The sequence below is a fragment of the Balaenoptera borealis genome (genome assembly GCF_965194805.1).
Source record: "Balaenoptera borealis genome assembly, chromosome: 7".
NCBI lineage: Eukaryota > Metazoa > Chordata > Mammalia > Artiodactyla > Balaenopteridae > Balaenoptera > Balaenoptera borealis.
The window spans coordinates 60,493,829-60,515,394 of NC_138864.1; the positions used below are offsets into that span (position 1 = coordinate 60,493,829).

At 36.6% G+C, this 21,566-nt stretch overlaps 1 protein-coding gene across 4 annotated transcripts in view; it reads left to right on the forward strand.

Annotated features, from left to right (window-relative positions):
* The window catches only part of CRPPA (CDP-L-ribitol pyrophosphorylase A), a 426,528-nt gene that overhangs the window by 137,131 nt on the left and 267,831 nt on the right, over positions 1 to 21,566 (forward strand). For all 4 annotated transcript variants that reach the window (XM_082398504.1, XM_082398506.1, XM_082398505.1 and 1 more), the window contains exons 4-5: positions 837 to 941; positions 8,573 to 8,618. In XM_082398504.1, coding sequence (XP_082254630.1) covers positions 837 to 941; positions 8,573 to 8,618 — 151 coding nt within the window. The remainder of the gene's footprint in view (positions 1 to 836; positions 942 to 8,572; positions 8,619 to 21,566) is intronic.

Sequence of the window (21,566 nt, forward strand, 5' to 3'; positions counted from 1 at the left end):
ACCATTTCCTCTGATGGGCCTTCCCTGATACCCTCATATAGAATTAAGTACTTTATCTCCTGGTCTACTTATAAATATTCCTCTAATGCTCCATATCACATTCTGTTATAAAATATTTGTTATAGATCAACCTCCCCTTCTAGACTTGAGTTCCTTGAGGACACAAAACATGTTTCATTTATCTTTATATTCTGGTCCTTAATACAAACCTTGGACTTGATAGGTACTTAGTGACTGTTATTCAGCTGAATTATATTGTGGTGGTCATTTTGATGGTTCTGCTTAAAATGCTAAAAAATGTTACTTATATTTTACTAAAATCTAATGGGCGTTTACATTTTTTCTCATAATGAAAGACTGAAATATTTCCATGTTCAGAATCAAAATATATCCTCTAAAAAGGACATATTGATATTTAAAAAAACAATTAATAAGAAAGCGGTATAAATATGAGATAAGGGGTTTGGAGTTTTATGGATACCTATATTTGTTAAATCAAGTCTGATACGGTAATCCTCAGTCGTACCTTGAGGCATTTCACAAATGTGTTTGGAAATGTAGTTTTTGAGCAAAGGAAATAAAGTATTGTATTTATCTGGCACCTGAAACTATTCAGGAAATTAAAAACTCTTATGATTGCAACATTCCTGTTTTCTATTTGTTTCATTTGGCTTTTAGGACAAGGGGAAGATTAATCTACCTGATTAATCAGTAGCTAACTAAAGAGTTTGCGAATTTTCTAGGCTCTTTTCTATGTACAGTTGATTATGAAATTAAAAGTTTAGTTTATTTAAAATTATATTTCAACTTCTTAATTCTTTTTTCTTCCTACACAGTGTAGTGACTATGACTTGGAATTTGGAACTGAGTGTTTGCATTTGGCTCTAAAATACTGTCACATCAAAGCCAAACTTATAGAAGGATCTCCTGACCTCTGGAAGGTAAGAGAGTTGGTACTTTGCTCTGTGTTGGTGTGTCATTCCTAAAGACGTATTGTCTACAAGTACAGACAATTTCCAGGTGCTTTAGAAGATAGAGAAGTATAAAAATATTTGGTTTCATATTGAAACAGTATTTCCAGGAATAAAGTTGTGTGCGTATATGCATACATAAAAGGCGTTGAGTCTCACTAGGTTTTCTAAACCATCAAACATGGTATCATTTCTATTGCTTGGTTGCAAGAAAATTCATGCTGGGATAATTTATTCAAACAAATTCCATTTTAGCCAATAAGATTGTTTTATTCACAATTTTTGTGTGTGTTCTTTACGTATAATCTTTTACTCTGTAGCCTTACCTTCAACTGGATTGAGGGTGCAACTCTGCTTCCCAAAATAACAACATTTCCTCACAGGTCTTGGGGTGGTTGCTCCAACTTAACTGGGTTGAAACACATATCTGCCAGTTTTGACCCAGTGGGGTTGGTGGCTAGAACCACTCACCTCGTCCAAAGAGGAATTGTGCTCTTTCCTGTGGTAAGGTTTGACTGCCTTTATGGCAAACTTCTTTCTTTAGGAGGCATGAAGTGGTTGTTGCACTATCGTAGTTCAGCTTCCTGTTGTGGCAGGAGTGCTTTACAGCATGACTCTCCTGTGTTTGATTGGGTAGAAATATGTTGAATTGAACAGTGTATTCTGAAATAGAATTGTAGGGTCATATCATAGTTTTGAATAAGTATTGCTGCTTTTGAAATGTTGGATGAAATCTTTATAAAGCATCCCTCTAAATCTGGTTAGTAAACATTCATCCTAATTATGAGATTATATGAATCTAAAAGCATATTTCCTCATTGACATAAAAACAAAACAAAAAGCCCTATGTGTTGATTAGGTATTTTGTAAGTCACGTGGTGGGCCTTGCTGCATGCTAAGATTTTCTCATACATACTTAAATTGTTCTAAGATTACAAAATATTGACATGCCTGAATTGTTGCCTGGTGGAGTAAATTAATGCAGTCTTATTGCTCTTTTAAGAGTATCCGAATATCATCAACCCAGAAGGCAAACATTTTATTCATTTTGTTTATCCTTTTCTATATATGGCTCAGATGGTGATATACATATCAATTGGGAGGATTTTGGTAGTAACCAATTAGGTATTTTGTTAAAGATCCTGACCCATGTCACCATAGACCTGCTAGACTTAATTTGCAGGCAATGTTGAAAAAAACCAAAAAAAAACCAGTAAAAACTCAAGACATTTTATTGCTACTAACATGCCAACACTCTCTGGCCTCATTGCTGATGTTTTAGGCTATGTGAGTACCTACTTCTTGTGGGTATTCTGAGCCTTCTTTAAACTTGTAAAGTACCCTCAGGTCTGCAGGTGAAAGGAAAGCAGCACACTGCTCTTCTTTGAATTTTACACTCTGTCTTCACAAATGTATTTCAGTATTTTTGAGTGAAATCTCAAATTGCACTGCCTCCACCAGCAATACAGTGTCACAGTTTTAGTCCGTACATCTTGGCGCTCTGCTTCCCTTTTATGTGTGACATGTCAGTGCACTGAGCTATGGTTGGCCTTTCCAAGTGCTTCTACTCATTCTCCTGCTGAGTCATTTCATAATGCTGCTGTGGGTTGAATTGCGTCCCCCCACAGAAGATGTGTTCAAGTCCTAGCCCCTGGCACTTGTGAAAGTGACCTTATTTGAAAAGAGCGTTTGCAGATATATTCAAGGTAAGATGAAGTCAGATTGGTAAAGAAGAGGCCCTAAATCGGATCTGTAAGAATAGGAGAAAAGATTCACATACAGATAGGTGGAGAACGCCAATGACAATAGAGATAGAAATTGGAGTGATACATTGACAAGCAAAGGAAAGTGAGGGATCTCTGGTAACCCCAGGAAGCTAGGAAGAGATGGGGAAGGATTCTTTTCTAAAGCCTTCGGAGTGGGCAGTGGCCCTGCTGATACCTGGATTTCACACTTCTAGCCTCCAGTACTGTGAGAGGATATGTTCCTCTTTTAAGCTGTCCAGTTTGTGGTACATTGTTATGTCAGCCCTAGGAAACTAATACACATACCAAAGGGTGATATCCTGCGAGGCCCAGAGGGATCATTTTCATAGTATCACTTTCCGAACTGGGCCGGAGTAGGGAAGCCCTGCTCTTAGAATGTTTGAATAATGATGTGCCTTACCAGGATCTTGGATTCTAAAAGGGCATGTAATGCAATGAACTGGGCAAAAAGTCTTTCAAATTGCAGTTTTGAGGTCTTTTTAAGGTGTCAAATTTCTTCTGTGATTGAGGGGAAGTTATTTTGAGTGCAAATGATGTAGTTGTTTCAGGTTCCCTATTTCCCTCTTCTGCCTCCTGTCTCATCATCCTTTACCTTTAAAAAATATTTTTGATACTTACTGGCTGTTCATTTAGCCCTGTTTAGCTTTTTGATGATACTATATGAGTTGTCTTTAGTAGAAGCTTTTAACTTAATTGTATGGTTTTATTTTGCATGGATAAAGAGTATTACCATTGCTGTTTAAACCAAAGCAATGGAATCTACACATTGAAATAAGTGTTCTAATTCAATACTAATTCCAACAATGCTACAACATTTTACAACTCAGAGTTGAAAGAAGATTTAGTACAATTATGCTAAAACTGGCATTGAACTTGGGTGGCAGGCCAAATACCTGGAACATGATTCAGAAATCTGACACAGTGAAGAGTGCACAGTGAAGAGAGTGCATATTTCAAGAGAATTTTCACTACCACAAAGCAATAAGGCAAAGGAGGATTCTGAAATACAGAGCCAGGACACCTTCCCCTACCCCTCAGAAAGTGAGGGAGTTCACCCCTGGTGCTGGGAAGAATGACTAGAAATTTCTCATGACCACATGTAGGACTGTTATTTCATCTGCTGCCAGAAATCCCAGGAGGACTATTATTTTGTATTTTACATACTTTTATTAAAAAATAGAAGTAAATGCAAAAAGTCAGCATTCACAGTTGAGGCCAACCTTCCTGCTGTAGCTCCTCTGGGTTTAGAGGAAACATCAGTTTTTTCAGATCACCATGCAGGGTAGAGGACATCCTTGTGAATAAGCAAACCCCCCTTCTTCTCCCTCCTTTCCCCTCCCTAAGAGCGACCAACCATAGAAGAATACAGGACCGACTCCTGAGAATAGGGGTTGGCTCTTAAGCTCTGCCTGAGTGGTTGTGCCTAGCCAGCCCTTCCTGAACATACTCTTATTTTAGTGAAATTTCATCTAGTCTACATAAGAGGAGACTACATTTAGTGTCCATTCCTTTAATTTATAGTTAGTTGTACCATATTTTTGTCCCAATATAAAGAGTTGGTCACTAACTATACTACACAGACCTAATTGAACAGACTTCTTGTTTCTAAATGTTAAAACTGCCTTCAAGGCATAAAAGATTCATAATAAGTTATTGAAGAAATTTAACTGTATTCCATTGTCTGAAAATGCTTCTTTAGAAAGTGTTGAAGTGTCATCACAACATTATTGGAATGACTGACTTTTGAGGATTTCTTTTGATGGGAATTACTTTTTTTAGATTCAAGTGTTCTAGCATCTTTGTTAAAAACAAAAGAAAATAGTCTCACTTTTTGCGTTTTAACCTCAAAAATACAATGTGGTGAAATTGTGTCTTTTTAGAGGTTTTCATCTAGTTATCCAGTCTAGAGGAAAGAACATTTTCTAGATAGACATATCTAGAAATGATGAACTGGAAATCAGTATAATATCCCCATCCAAATCTAAATCTGTATCTGTCTTCGAAATGTAAGATTTTCTGGCTTTATTCTAATTATTGGAGTACATACTCATTTTCTTATGAGGTGAAAGATGGAAGAACATTAAGTGTAGTCTGATTTATGTAAGGTGGTGGCCAACTGGACTTGGCTCTGAGAAGTCTCTTTAATTTACCATATTGTCAACACAGAGCAAGACAAAGCAGGTACAACAGTGTCCTGTGGAACTCACCTTGAGGTAGCTGAGAGTGCTCTGGCCTAGGAGTTAAAGGCAACTATCTCTGTGGGTCTCAGTTTCAGGTTTCTCTTCCACTGAATATAAATATTTTTAAAGCTAAGTACTAAGATGCAATACTGCACAGAAGCACAGTGAAACAAAACAGGCAAAAATTGAGCTAAACTAGGTGAGTAGCAGATGTGGGTCCCTGAGCGTCAGCTGCACAGAGCGTCCACACTGGTCTTCCGGTGGCCCCTGAGCTCTAAGGAGCACAGCGTGAAAACCAGTGAATCAGAGGATTGAGGCTCTTCTATCACTAGGGCTGATTTTTTTTTTTTTTTTTTTAAGTAACTGTTTTCCATACTGAGGTATTATGCAAGGTCAAAGAAAACCTGCAGATCATGCTTACAGAAGAAAATCAATCTCAAAACTGATTATTAAACTTTTCATAAAATTAAAAACAAGGAAAGGACAATCCATATTACTGTAAAAGCTTGATAGAAAAAGCGTCATCAATTCAGAATTAAAACACTTTCAGTACTCTTCCCTTTGAAATATGGCAGCTGTTTTATTTAGAAAAACAGAAGGCTGTTTTTCAACACAGTACTTGATAAGTTTGTCAGAAATATTTTGTAGTTTATTTTCCTTAAATCAGTGTTTGTTGAGAAGTACAGTTGAGGTTTTCAGTAAGGCTTTATGTAGAAAATATTAATAAACATCAAAAACTTTAATCTGTGTATAGTACGTATCCACAGCCAACAAGAAAATGTAGACAAAAAGATGAATTTTAGGGGAATTCCCTGGCGGTCCAGTGGTTAGGACTCCGCGCTTTCACTGCAGAGGGCACAGTTCAAATTTTGACGTCTTTCTTGTTTATACAATTACTTATTTAATATTAGTGTAGAAAGAACCTTTAGGTAATAATTCATGTATTTTATTCATAAGACTGATTCCAGTGCAAAAATGTTGTCTTGCAGATATGCTAGAAAAATCATTTTAGTATTTGAGACCAAGTTTTTTTCATTTAGAAAACCCATTGTTAACATAGATTTATTTGGAAAAAAGAATAAAGTACTTTCACAATTATTCTATTTAAATTTGGAATGCGGTTTTATCTCTCAAAGAAAGCAGGAAGGAATAAAAAATCAGCTATGGTAATTAGGCATCTTCCTGTTCATTTCTGATTTGAGTTTACCTTACATAGCCGACAGTTATAGGGAAAAAAAAGCCTTTTCTCATTTATAAATTTATTCATTCATTTATTTATTTATTTATTTATTTATTTTTGGCTGTGTTGGGTCTTCGTTTCTGCGCGAGGGCTTTCTCTCGTTGCGGCAAGTGGGGGCCACTCTTCATCGCGGTGCGCGGGCCTCTCACTATCGCGGCCTCTCTTGTTGCGGAGCACAGGCTCCAGACGCGCAGGCTCAGTAGTTGTGGCTCACGGGCTTAGTTGCTCCGCGGCATGTGGGATCTTCCCAGACCAGGGCTCGAACCCGTGTCCCCTGCACTGGCAGGCAGATTCTCAACCACTGCGCCACCAGGGAAACCCCTTTTCTCATTTAAATTGCAAATATTGAGTGATGATTTCAGATATCTAGTTAACTTTGGGTTTTTATGGGAACAAATGTGTTTTTTTTAATATTTAAATTTTTAATATTAATATTTAATACCATGAGAGGTAGCTGTGTCCCCATTGCCTGGCCGAAGGCCAGGGGTTAGAAGGTGTTCAGAGGCATTTAAAAGAATAAGTGGATGTAACTGACATGACAGGAGGGCTCATACCACAGGTGCATGTGTGGGTTTGTGTTGTGGGAGCCCCGACTTTCCAGCCTCTTCTCTCGCCCGTGAAGCCCCCATGTGGCTCTGCTCTAGGCCTTGAGGATCTCTGCTTCCTGTCTGTCTTGAGCTCCGCAGCCTTGTCTTGTCTTTATTTGGTAGAATAAATATTTATTTATTTATGGCTGCGTTGGGTCTTCGTTGCTGTGCGTGGGCTTTTTCTCCAGTTGCCAAGAGCGGGAACTACTCTTCCTTGCGGAGCGCAGGCTTCTCATTACAGTGGCTTCTGTTTTTGCGGAGCACAGGCTTCAGTAGTGTGGCTCGCGGACTTAGTTGCTCTGCGGCATGTGGGAACTTCCCGGACCAGGGCTCGAACCCGTGTCCCCTGCATTGGCAGGCGGATTCCCACTGGCAGGCGGATTCCCAACCGCTGCGCTACCAGGGAAGCCCGAAACAAATATGTTTTACTCAATTCTTATAAGAGAAATTTATCCTCTAAAATGTTGTTTCTACAGGTTGAGTTTTGCTCACTGTTTTCGTTGCTCTCTTCCAGCCCTTAGAACAGGATGTACAACATGGTAGTTATTTGATATATATTTATTGAATGAGTGAATGAGATCAATACGTTCTTTAATTTGGTAAAATGCATAGTCTGAAGCTTTAAGTGTCTGTTTTCTATTTTTTTCCCCAGATAAGAGAACTGCATTTTGGATCAGTAACTATAGTACTAGTTTTGGTTCACATGTGCTTGTTTTAGACATAATTTAACAATGTCATATTTGATTTTCATAGATTGGTTGAGTGCTTGAGGAAATTTCCATCTGTCTTACAAGTTAGCTGCTACATTAGTTCTGGATTGTAAGGTATAGTTTTGGAGCAGGGTTACCTGCCAGGATACAGGCATAGCAGGGAAACCTATTTTGGGTAGAAGTGCCCTGAGCCACTTAGCTGAACAAAGTTTCTGTACAAGTTTAGTTAGGATATAATCTGGAGGAAAATAGTCCAAATTATAGACATGGAAGGGTATTAATTAGTGAGTATTTCTCAAAGTGGGTTTTTAGACCATTTGCATCATAATCATCTGAACACGTGAATGATAAGCTCCTAAGACCATATAGTACTTATTAATATATTTGATTATTTACTATGTTCTTCAGTTCTGTGATGTAGGAAAAGGGATTCTGCAGTGCCATGCACTTGACATGTTCTGTACCTGAGCTCACTGGATGTAGTCTGGGAACTATCTGCTGTAGGACCATGCAGGGTATATTACAAGGAATAGGTTATTGCAAGGAGGCTGTATGTTCTTAAGCAAAGATCATGATTGTTCTTATATACATGGTGGTACCCTCCAGGCTCTTTCTGTCAGTTATGTATTAATAAAAATCTTAAAAAGGTGAACCTTATCTGGATGTATACAGATAAACTCTATTCAGAATGAAGACCCTCAATGTGAATTGGTCGTTCAGAATTATCTCATTTCAACTGAAAATGCAATTTGGTAATTTTTTTAATATATACTTTTCCTTTTTTCCTTCCAACATAAAACCTACTATTAAACAATAATTCTAATACTTTTATTTAAATGCTACCACATTTTATTTGATATAATACTTATATTAATAAGACTTTGGTAACCACTGCCACATAACGTTTCAATTTACTTAAAGATTTAAAAACAAATCTTCAACCATTTGTAGAAACAATATATATTTTTTCTGAATAAACTGATGTTGTTATAATTTAAAAATTGTCAGTATTATGTGTTTATAGTTTCTCCAAAATCAAGAATTTCCTTGGGGGCATAATTTTATTGCTTTCACATTCCTTCCTACTCTAAGTCTAATGAAGTTTATCTGTCCTCTAGGTGACCTACAAACGAGATCTGTATGCAGCTGAATCGATTATTAAGGGTATGTTTGGCCTTATGACTGTCAGTTCCTATGTTTCAAAAATGTAAGCCAGTTGAGAATTTCTCATGACATTTTAAAGCCCAGAATTCTCAGAAGTATAAATGCTGTAGGCCACGGAGGTCTGTGAGTTGTTTTTTTGAAAAATAATTACACTTATTTTGTTTCCTGCTTTGAAATATCACTTATTATGATTTATATAACATTGGTTTTAGCTTTTATAAAGGAAATACTTTATTAATTTGAGAAACGTAGGTGACATTGACAGTATTCGAAGTGAAAACTGATATTCTAATTTGTAAATATATTATATTTTGTTTTTATTTATTCAGAGGACTGTCTACCCCCTCCCAACACTGCCATATCAGTATATTAGACAGCATGTTTTGCATGAGAAAAAAAATTTTCTGAAATAGAGAAATTGGGCTTAATGATTTTTAATTCCTTTTAGTTCTGACAATGACTGCAATTTTGGTTTGTAATTTTAGGTATTATATATGTAATAACCCCTTTCTCATTCTTTTCATCTCTGACTCTAAGATCTCAGCTACACAGAAGTAGTTTATTTCATAATCAACAAATATTTATTACTGTGCTTGACACCATGCTAGAAATGTAATGATGATGCACAAGGGACATTCATTCTGTACTTTTGCAGCCTCCACAGTTCAAATCAGTTTCTTAACCTTGGCACTATTGGCATCTTAGGCCAGGTAATTCTTTGCTCTGGGGACTGTTTTGACAGGCAACATCCTAAAAGTTGCCTGGCCTCTACTCACTAGATGCCAGAAGCACTCTTCCCTCCCTCCCCTCCCCTGCTGTGACCATCAAATGTCTCCTGACATCACCACTGTTGTATGTATACATGGTCCTAGCCAAAATCAGAGGGGTCCACCCCCAGTGCCTAAGCAAGTGTGGTGCTTTACAATCTATTTGTAATTTACTCCTTCAAAAATATGTTAAGGGCAGAACGATGTACTCAGATAGCGACTGAGAAGTGACCTTGTAAATTCAGATGTTGACTGAAGTTGAAAGAAATACTGAATGGGAATTGTGAGGGCAACAGTTTTTATTTTATTTTATGGAAAGCCTATTTAACAATCAATTGGCTTCACATTCAGAAGACTGAAATCTTTTCTTTGTTCATAACATTCTGTAATTGTAGTTTATCCTCATGTTTTTTGTCCTTCAAGAATATTGTGTTTCAAACCATTAATGTACTTTAATTTGTGTATCTGTGTATGTAAACAGATCATCTATAGCTATAAATCAAAATGTTGACATATATTTACATATGAGCTAGGCTATGTATAAACATTACTCTGGAGAAGTTGCCTAAACCATGTTGTAGTTCGCTATATTCTCAGCACAAGGAAATATAAAACTCAGTCTGGTTTCTTTATAAACTCATATCTCTATAACCTAGGTAAAATGGAAGTGAGCCATTTTGTGAAAAGTTGGTAAGTGGTTCAAGTGAGGATGCTACATATCTCAATACTTTGCCTGTGTATTATCAAGAACAGGCTTCTTATCATGTAAAAGCCTACAGGTTTTTTTTTTTAACATTTTAATTAATTAATTAATTAATTAATTTTTGGCTGTGTTGCGTCTCTGTTTCTGTGCGAGGGCTTTCTCTAGTTGCGGCAAGCGGGGGCCACTCTTCATCGCGGTGCGCGGGCCTCTCATTATCGCGGCCTCTCTTGTTGCGGAGCACAGGCTCCAGATGCGCAGGCTCAGTAATTGTGGCTCACGGGCCCAGTTTCTCCGTGGCATGTGGGATCTTCCCAGACCAGGCTTCGAACCCGTGTCCCCTGCATTGGCAGGCAGATTCTCAACCACTGCACCACCAGGGAAGCCCCTAAAAGCCTACATTTTAAGTATAATTGCAGGGGACTTTAGTTTTGCAAATTGTTTGCAGAGAGAAATTGTTTTGTTTAGGTAACATGTCCTAGTATGCTCCTTGTCAAGTATTTAAAAAGTGTTCTACTTTTATTCTTAGGGAAAGTAACCGGTCTGGTTGTCAACAGCTGATTTAGAGAAGAGTCTCCTTACGTTCTTTCAGATTTGCATTTCTAATAACTTCCCAAGAGACTCTGATGTTGCTCATACCCTGTGAGGACCACTGCTGTGGTGCCTTTCTACTCTGTTTGGGTTTCTAGACCAGTAGTGTTGGGATTACCAGAGAACTTGAACGCAGAATGTCTGGCCCTGACACATGAAGTCAGAATCTGCGTTTTAACAAAAACTCTGGCTCATTAGTTTGTACATTAATTTCCAGAAGCATTCTTCTAGGCTACTCTCCAGTCTTGAATAGTTGATTTTTTTCCCCTAAATAATATCTTTTATTGTATTTAGAGCTTCAAGTCTTTCCACGCTGTCAGTTTCAAATGTTTGTTGGCTCAACTGGGATTGCTACCTGCCTCCATGACTTGAACTAATACTGTCTCTGAGACCTCATAGTAGAAACAATTCCGGGCATAGGAAAAGGAAAACTCTTAGATTTTTAAAAATAAAATTCTAAAATACAGTATGGTATATAGCAGGCTAACTATCTGAGCTATCTATTCACCTGTTTGCGTTTTCCATGCAAATGTTCAAAGTATTTTTCTAGACACTTGTATGACACAGCATTTACTGGGTACTTACTTTGTGCCAGGCATTGTTTAAAGCATTTTATATAGATTATCTCTTGCTTCTCCAAGAACTCAATGATGTTAAGTAGTGTGGTTGTTTCTGTATTATAGGATATTCAAGCGTCCTAAGCAAATACTAATTTAAGAAGGATAGAAAATTAATTCTTAACTATAAATTTTTCTACCTTAGTCAGTTTACCTCTTTATACAGCTGTTCTCCCTTTTTTCCTTAAGCAGAGATTGTTCAGATTCCCTTCTCTGAAATTCTTGGGCTACATGTGTTTAGGAATTTTGATTACTGTGTATTTTCAGAAGCTACTGCTGTATGTCGTACATTATATCACATTACCAGTGGGATTTGGGACCTTACCACATAATGAAACTTACAGTACATGAATATTTATGCTCAGTATTTGGAATGACTATAAAGCCCCTAGCCAGTTCAAGTTTAGGACTCATTTTGCCATCAATTTTTTTTTTAATATCTTTATTGGAGTATAATTGCTTTACAATGGTGTGTTAGTTTCTGCTTTATAACAAAGTGAATCAGCTATACATATACATACATCCCCATATCTCTTCCCTCTTGCATCTCCCTCCCTCCCACCCTCCCTACCCCACCCCTCTAGGTGGTCACAAAGCACCGAGCTGATCTCCCTGTGCTATGCGTTTGCCATCAAATTTATATATGAAAACAATTTTTAAAACGTTTAAGAACTTTTTGGATTTCAGCATTGACTGTAACTTGGTGTGACCCTCTTTTAGATTTGATTCAGTGAAGGTGGAAAGAATGTCTATTCTTTTTTCTCTCCTCTGACATTGAGTTGAACCAAATTTATTGGTATTTTTTCTTTAGAATGTAAGGAACATAAATTATGGGAATAGATGGCCTTTTCCTCCCACCTTACCTCTCTGCCTGCTTCCAGCACATGCATATTGAGCTCCAGTATATATATATCTATCTTTTTTCTTTTTTAAAATAGAGATGATATAATATTTGAATGTATGCACTTTTCTCAAGGTTTAGAACCAGGACTTGGAGCACGTGGCACTCATGCCAGGTACTTTATATGTTATTTCATTTGTTCTGTATAATGCTCTTAACATAGATATTACTGCTCCTAATTTTGCAAGTGGGAAAACTGAAACTTAGTGAGATTAAGTACTTTCCTCTAGGTCACATAGTAAGAACAGTATGCACAATTTAATCCCCTTCTCCCTTCACCTTAAGCCTGACTCAATTCTGGGACGTGGCCACTTTGTACTTCTGAGTCATGTCCCTACTCACATTGACCACTAAAGTGGATATTGGATTCAATCTCTCTCTTTGGTGGGTACAACAAATGGCTTGTAAAATCTAGCCTGCCCAGTTCAGGTTCTGTTGGGTTAAAACCGTGTCTTCAGCTGGGAAGAATGATCACACAATTGATGCTGAAGATGTTATCTCCTAGTGCTGTGCTTAAGCACACAGTAGTATTCTAGAGAGTGTGGGAGTGTGGGAAAAGCAGATAATATTGAAACAGCAGATTTCTAGACAAGACTAGAGAAAGAATAAATATTAAAATTCGAAATCAGAGTAATAGTTTCAAAATGATGGTTTGGGACTGTTTCTTTCATTTTTAAATTCTGGTAGTTTAACATTCATCACTGAGCCATAACAGTTTTTCCTCTTCTAGAATGGAACTTTTTTTCTCTGTGATATGAGTGCTTAGTATTCTGTAAGTTGTCTTTCCTGTGCTGCTTTTTTAACTTAAATACCAATTATTGCTGGTCAACGTATTATATTCTGATGTAACTATTTTCTTGTTTACTAAGTGTTTTTCAAACTGTATAAAATATTTCTAGGATAAATGTCAAAACTTGTAAGAGCATTTCGTATTCCCAGATTGACTTGTCACTGGAACAGCATGTGTATTTTGGTCCTTCTTAATTTATGTTCAAGTCCATCTCTTCAGTATGGGAATTTTGATGTAACTAACTTCAGGCAAGCTTTTGATGCTCAAATCCTCAAATTATGGTTTATAGCAAGTCTCAAAATCTGACTTTTATTTTATGTTGTTAGATAAGTTTTATTTTTAAGCTTAATTTATTTTACTGTCAGTATATTTACGTGGATTTCCATTTATAGTGAACTGTTCAATAATAGGAAACACGTTTATAAGTAGTACTCTCAGATTTCTCTTACAGTCTTTCACACACACAACTTTGAAAAATGTACAGTGAATCACAAATTTACTCTTATGTAAAACAAAGCATTTTTAATACTCCTTTTTCTGAGGTAGAGAATTGGATTCGTTCATTGTTCTTTAATGTTTAGCTCTTTTAGGCTTCTGTGCGTGAAATTTAAAACATAAACTTTTCTAGGGAGTAGTGTGGTTAATTGGTGCAGCAAGACTCTGGTTTGACTGACAGGTTTGTGAAGAGCCACTTAACAAAGAGGTACTGTACTTTTGTCACATAAGCTGGTTGAGCCCACCCAAGCCTGCTCTGCATGCTCAGACCTACGCAAACTATTAAAATGGTTACAGCAGTAACATACTTTATCTAGATTTACATGTACCATGCAAACAGTCCCAAACCCACACTTGATTTACTGTGCTGACCATATCATGGCAAAAGGATCAATACTGTATGCTAAAATTTTCTAAGTTGGAAAGCCCCTAAGGGATTTCTAAATAAAACATTGCATTTATTTTCTACCATCATCTTTGATCACATATTTTAATATTTTAAATTTTCTGACTGGAGTGTTTTAAAAATAATTGTATTTTGTTCTCTCCTGGTTATGATTGTACAAACCCAAGTAAGCTAGTACTGTAAAAAAGCCTCATAGTGGTTTATATAAAAATGGAAAAAATAGGTAACATTGATAATCATTTCATTTTTAACTGGCTTTAGTTAATATTACTTAAAATAGTTAATATTAATGTTCATATAAAAATTCATGTCTTTCCCCAGTCATTATGTAATGTTTTCCATTTGCTAAGAACTTTATTTTAAAGGAAATTGATTTCTCGGAAATACAGTATTATCGCCTATTGGTTCAGAACTTTAGACTTTATTCTGAAAATAGATTTTTATTTTCAACATCATTGATACAGGTGATTTCTTTCAGTGTCAAGTATTTATGCACAGTCAAGCTATAAATCCCCATAGGCCTGCTTTTTTATGTTTCATACAATTTTTTAAAGGAATTAAATCAGTAGGCAAGCAGTTGAATTCTTTTCTGCTTATACATTGAAAGTAGCTGAATATACTTTTAAGTTGTCTCTGACTGAAAGGAATAAAATCAAATCACATGTGGATAAAACTGATTCAGTGTTCGTGAGATTTAGGAAGATTCATGGTGTTATAGTGTGTATTTTATGCATATGGAGAAACTAATGCCTTTGTTTTTTAGTGATCCTTTAATATCTTCACTTAAAATCATGGCATTTTAAGTGCATAGCCTTTTCAAATATTCTCAAATTGAAAAGATGAGAAACTTTAAATCAGTTTTCTACATCTGTGGTATGTCCTCATCAGGTTTTTCTCGCTAAATAGCCAGTGATGATGCCATTTTATTATTAACTGTGCTTTTTGGATAATGCAAAGCTAAGATTTACATGGAAACTGTAATTTTTGATGTGTCTGGCTATTGACGATGATACTTCATTTTCCAAATTTTCACATTAATACCATAACTTGTTTGTAAATACTACACTTTTTGTTCTTCACTCTCTTGAATAGTACTGCCATTGTATCTTACGTGACTCTGTATCGACATTTGCGTCAAGCTTTAATTAGTGAGAACAGGAAGGCTGCAATATGATTTAATAGCAATTTGTTTTCCTTGGACTCTTACTAGAAAAAAAAAATGTAAATTAGAAAGTTAAATATTCGGGTCAAGATTAGAGAAAGTGGAGTTCACTTTTTTGTTTAACTTTATAATTTCCTAAATTTATCATTAGTGAGATGCTAATTTAAGCATAAGCAAGTAAATCTGTCATGTTCAAAAACTTCTAAGGTCACAGTGAGGTATTAAGTAACTAGCTAAATAAGACTTAATAACAGACAAAAACCAGCCAGTTAGGCTTAACTCTGATGTAGGTAGGAAAAAAACAACAAAAATGCAAACGTGACACTTATGCTTTAAGTAATAATACAATACATTTTATAAATATCCTGATGAGTCACTAGCCTTAGAAAATTGCGTTTCCTTCAAATTTACTTCTCTTAACTAAGAAAGAATATATACTTTGAAAAGAAAAAAAAAGGTTTTGCATCGTTTTCTTGGAAAACAGTAATATCCTTACACGTAAAAACACGTGCAGGAGACAAGATGTCACATGTCTGCTTCTTATTTTCAGTTGCAAGGTAGGAAACTTCATTTGGTATTCAGTGACTGATTTAAAAATGTGGTTAAGATCTGATATAAAACATCTTAAAAAAAAAATCTGCCTTCCCGATGTCCTCCAGGTAAAACATGTACTGTTGAGAAGAAAGCCAACTTACAGAAGACCACTTTGACCTTTTTTTTTTTTTTTTTTTTTTTTTTTTTAAATTTATTTATGGCTGTGTTGGGTCTTCGTTTCTGTGTGAGGGCTTTCTCTAGTTGCGGCAAGTGGGGGGCCACTCCATCCCGGTGTGCGCGCGGGCCTCTCACTGTCGCGGCCTCTCACTGTGGAGCACAGGCTCCAGACGCGCAGGCCCAGCAATTGTGGCTCACGGGCCTAGTTGCTTCGTGGCATGTGGGATCTTCCCAGACCAGGGCTCGAACCCGTGTCCCCTGCATTAGCAGGCAGATTCTCAACCACTGCGCCACCAGGGAAGCCCCACTTTGACCTTTTAATGTGGGTCTGTATTTCTTTCTCAAATCTCTAGTTACTACCCCTGTTGTCCACTTGTCCTGTAGTCATGGCTTGTTGACTGTTTTTCTTTGCTTGACAGCCTGCTGCCGTTACTGTTCTAAGAGATTCCTTTAGATCGGTGTTCAGAGAAACCTTAGGCATCTTACTACAGATGAAACTGAGATGGGGATTTCAGTGCTCAATAGTGGTGATTCTGTTTGACTCCTTTAAAATTGTTCATGTGAGACAGAAAATAGACTCTAAGATTGGCTTTTGATTCAATGAACTGAACAGGAGAATAGAAGATGACTGCCCCCACTTTGAATGGATTAGGACTTGACATCTTTTGGAAATGCCTATTTCTGGATTTGATATAGTTGTTTCTTACTTACCTATGAACACAAAAATTTTGGCTCAAGAGGTCAGTATAGTGGATGAGGCCTGATGGAATTCATCGTGTTAGATGTTTCTAAGAAAATGGAAAACTGACTTTTGGATTTTTTGCCTACTTGCTTCTAGAACTAATCTAGTATTTAGGTTTACTTCCCTCTTCACCACTGTGTTTGAAAATTTTTTGTAAAATACAGACACCATCCTGAGCACTCATGTGTCCCTACTCATGATTAATTGATGGAAGCATATGTCTAGGTATTCCTTGCTCCTTGTTAATGTGTCAGTGGGTTTACCACACGGTAAAGAGGAAGCTGTGCATATTAGAGATTTTACATATTACTGTTTTGTGAAGTTAAATGAAGATTCCAAATTGCATCTGTTTTCTAACCCTTCAAGTAAGACCGGATACTTTATGTATACCAAGAGTTCTAATATTCAAGGACAATTAGAGGAATTTCTAAAAGATGAGTATATTATAAATTAGATTTTGACCTCATTTGTTAACTTTGAGATTATACATTATGCCTCCTATATAGGACTTTAGTTAGAATAACACTGGAATTAAACACTTAGGAAAACACATTATGTATGAATATATTTTGTTAAACTGTATATCCTAACCAAAGGTGGCTAAGTTCTAGGTTGCGAAGCACGTTAAACCGGGGGGTTGAGAGCTCTGAAGGAATTCCATTGTACTTACAACTAGATTGAAACTTGGGAGAATTTCAAAAGAGTTTGGCAGATGAAGCTGTGATACATTGAAAACTTGGGCATTCTGGATATCAATGCTAGGAGTGCTTTGATGCAACTCCGGGGTAGATGGTTGGAATTGTGTTAATGTTCTTCTCTGCTCCTGTCAACTCCTGGGAGAGCAGAGAGATCAGCGGAGGCAGAGGAGCGTCCTCTGTTGGAAGGACCTCCATGTCTTTTCTCCTTCTTCCACTTGGAGTTAATAGTATGTAGCTGTAGCATTGAAGGGTCCTGCACAAGAGGACAGCTGACCTTCTGAGTTGTTGTCTCTATTTTATATCCTCATGGGCTTCAGTTAATGCTTAATTGGTTTTGGTATTGAGAGTGTTGTCTTCTCTAGTATATTGTGACCTAGTGAACCAGCTGAGACTTTTATGTTACTTTCTAAGTCTCTAAGCATCTGATTTAGGGTTCTGTTGAAGAGTATTCTTAACTCTTGCCTGATTAAGTATGCAAATGAGAGACAGTGTGACTTTGCTTTTGAAGTTTAAAGGTTTAGATGGTCTCTGCTCTTTTGGCATGAGGCGGACAGCACTGTTAGATAAGCAGCTGTCAACCACAACGTGGTCTTGTTATGTGACTAGGGAGTCCTGGGAGGCATGTAACCAGGTACTTCATTTCTACCACGTATCATTGACTCTAAGGTGCCATTGCTTGTAAGAAGCAATATTATTTTTATACCGTTGAGAAAAGAAAAGTGCTGCCAATTAAACTACAATGTAATGTTTTATTTTCACTTAGAAACTTATAAACATATTTATTAAATGAGCTCTTTTATGTTTATTTAGGCATATATTTTTATCACACTTGTTCATATGTAAAAAGACACAGGCAGAGTTCTGGTTCTGGGTAAGATGGAGCAAGCTCACTCCACTCTGTTTCTCCTAGCGAATGAATCTATATGGACAGAATACATAGAACAGCTGTTTGACGCTTCAAAGTAAATAGTATAGGTGGATTAATGAGTAAGACCCAAATTTGAAGTACTACCTAACTGGCAGTGAATTATGTCAGGCTCTGTTATGTCCTGACCTGGATCCAATGCAGCCTTGGGTCCAATGTTCATAAGTGGGCATTGGAGTTGACAGACCTCCAAGAAAAGCCCCTTAATTCTGATCAGAGAAGCAGGAAAGGAATTTCCTAATGTTCAGAAAGTGAAGATATCTCCCCTTTTTTCTTTTCTCTGACTCAGTGCTTTAATTCCCAAGCAATCATGTGGCAATAGTGGTATTGACAATGGCATCAGTGGGGGCCCAGAGAAGCCTAAAATTCTGAGAGAAGTGAACATTCCTCTTCAATCAGAGTTGCTATGATTCTAAGAGGTGGGATGACCACTGTTGCTGTTCTTAATTTCTCCTGTTGCTTAGCTTTGGACACAGGTGCAGTCATGGGAAATGTGTGCAAAATGGGATAAATAGGATCCCAGCTTTCTGGTAAGAGTAATGAAAAGGGATGCACTAAAGAAGTGGAATGTACAGGGAGAGGTTGGAGGTGAGAGAGGATATTACTCAAATGTACAGGATATGCTCTGAGGTCAGTTAACATGCAAAGAGTCAGGAAAATCTAAACTCACATGGGAAAGGACAATTAATAGATACCCATGCTGAGATGGCACAGATGTTGGAATTTTCGGAGAAATACTTTAAAGCACTGATTATAAAAATGCTGCAACAAGTAAGGGAAAATGCTCTTGAAAGATGAAAAGTCTCAGCAAAGGCATAGAGAAAATAAAGAAGAACCAAACACAAATCTTAAAACTGAGAAAAAGAAGATAACCAAAATAAAAAACTTACTGGATGGGCTTTATAACAGAATGGAGATGGCAGAGTGCCAATGAAGTTAAAAATATATCATTGGAAGTTTTTCATTCTGAACTACAGAATGAAAAGAAATGGGGAAAAAAAATAACAGTACTCAGCATCTGTGGGAATGCAGCAGGTCATCTGAATCCTGGAAGCAGAGGAAAAAGTGCAGTACAGAAAAAAACATTTGAAGAAACTATGAATAAAAACCTCCCAAATTTGATAAAAGACATAAAACTGCAGATTCAAGAAGCTCAGGTAATTGCACCATGATAAATAACCCCAAAGATGTCCATATCCAGATACTTACTTCATAAGCAAACTGCTGAAAACTAAGACAAAAATCCTGAAATTAACCAGAGAGAAATGATGCACTGCTTATAAAGGAATGATAATTTGAATGACTATAAATTTCTCATTAGAAAACATGGGAAGCAGAAGAAAGTAGAATATGATTTTTAAAGTGCTAAAAATGAACTCAGTATTCTATATCCAGCAAAAAAAAAAAAGAAAAATTACCCTTCAGTAATAAAGATAAAATAAAAATAATTTCAGGTAAAGGAAAAAAAAGATAATTTTGTTGCCAAAAGATGTACTCTAAAAGAATATCTCAACAGAGCCTTTCATGCAAAGGAGATGATGCCAGAAGGAATCTAGGAACATCAGGAATTAAGCAAGAGCAACAGAATCAATAAATAGAATAGACTCACATAATTCTCTTTACATTTTTAAACTATTTATAGGTTGAGAGCAAAGGTAATATTTTCTGATGAGTTTTTCTATGTATGAGACAGCTGCAATGTTGTAGATAACTAAGTGCAGCATAAAAGCAGTAAGGTAAAGGGGCCTATAATACCATGGTTAGGTTTCTACATTTTACTTGCTGTGGTGAAATATTTCACGTAGACTCTAAAAGGTTAAATATGAATATTGAAATCCCTAGAGCAACCACTGAAAAAAACTATACAAAGAGATTCGATCAGAAACACAAGAGATAAAACCGAATACTAGGGCTTCCCTGATGGCACAGTGGTTGAGAATCTGCCTGCCAATGCAGGAGACACGGGTTCGAGCCCTGGTCTGGGAAGATCCCACATGCCACGGAGCAACTAGGCCCGTGAGCCACAATTACTGAGCCTGCGCGTCTGGAGCCTGTGCTCCGCAACAAGAGAGGCCATGATGGTGAGAGGCCCGCGCACTGCGATGAAGAGTGGCCCCCACTTGCTGCAACTAGAGAAAGCCCTCGCACAGAAACGAAGACCCAACACAGCCATAAAATAAAAATAAATTAAAAAAAAAAAAAACCCGAATACTAAAAACAAGTTTAAACCTGAAGAGAAAGGAGAAATAGAGAAACACAAAACAAAGGGAGAAAACAAAAATATAAATAATAAAATAGATGACCTAAATCCAAATATATCAGTAATTTCATTAAATGTCAGTGGTTTCTGCACACCAACTAAACGATAAAGATTTTAGGATGGATATTAAGATTCGACCCAACTGTATGCTGCCTACAAGAGTTTACTTCCAACATAATGTTTTAAAGGTAGGTTACAAGTAAATAAAAGTAAAAGCACATACCATGTATTCACGAATCAAAAGAAAACTGGATGACTATATTAATATGAAAGTAATACAAAAGTACCTTACATAATAAAAGGATAAATTCACCAGAAAGACATAATTCTAAATGTGTATCCATTTAACTGCAGAGCTTCAAAATATACTTAGCGTGAACTGACCAAAATGAAGGGAAAAATAGACAAATCAACAATTATAGCTGGAAACTGCAATATTTCTCTAAGTATTTGCTGGAATCAATAGAAGATCAACAAGGATATAGAAAGAGTAAAGAGTACCACCAACTAACTTGATCTAATTTACACAAAACTTTCCACCCAGCAGTAGAAGAATAAACATTCCTTTCAAGTGCACCGAGAACATTCTCCAAGACAGAATGTACCCTGGGTAATAAAACATATTAACAAACTTAGAGGAATTGAAAGCATGCAAAGTATGTTCTCTGACAATAATAGAAACAAACTAGAAATCGATAATAGGTAAAAGGAAAACCTTCAAGCGCTTGGAAAATAAACATTAAATCATCTGTGTCCAAGAGAAAGTCTCAAGATAAATTAGAGAATGTTTTGAACTTCAGTAAAATGACATCACACTTTGTAGAATGCTGCTAAAACAGTACCTAAATGCTTATATTAGAAATGAAGAAAGGTCTTGAATCAGTGATCTGAGTTGCTGTGTTAAGGAACTAGAAATAGAGGAGCAATGCAAACCCAAAGCAAGCAGTAGCAAGGAAATGATAAAGAGCAGAAATTAATGAAGTTGAAAACAAAATGTCAGAGACAAAAACCCTAAAGCTGGTTACCTGAAAGGATTAATAACACTAATAAACCTATCATGAGACTGCAAAAAGAAAGGAAGACACAACTGGAAATGTTACACAATTGTTGGTGGCAATGAAAATGGTACAGCTACACTGAAATGCTGTTGACAGTTCTTAAAGCGAGAAAAACACATTTACTG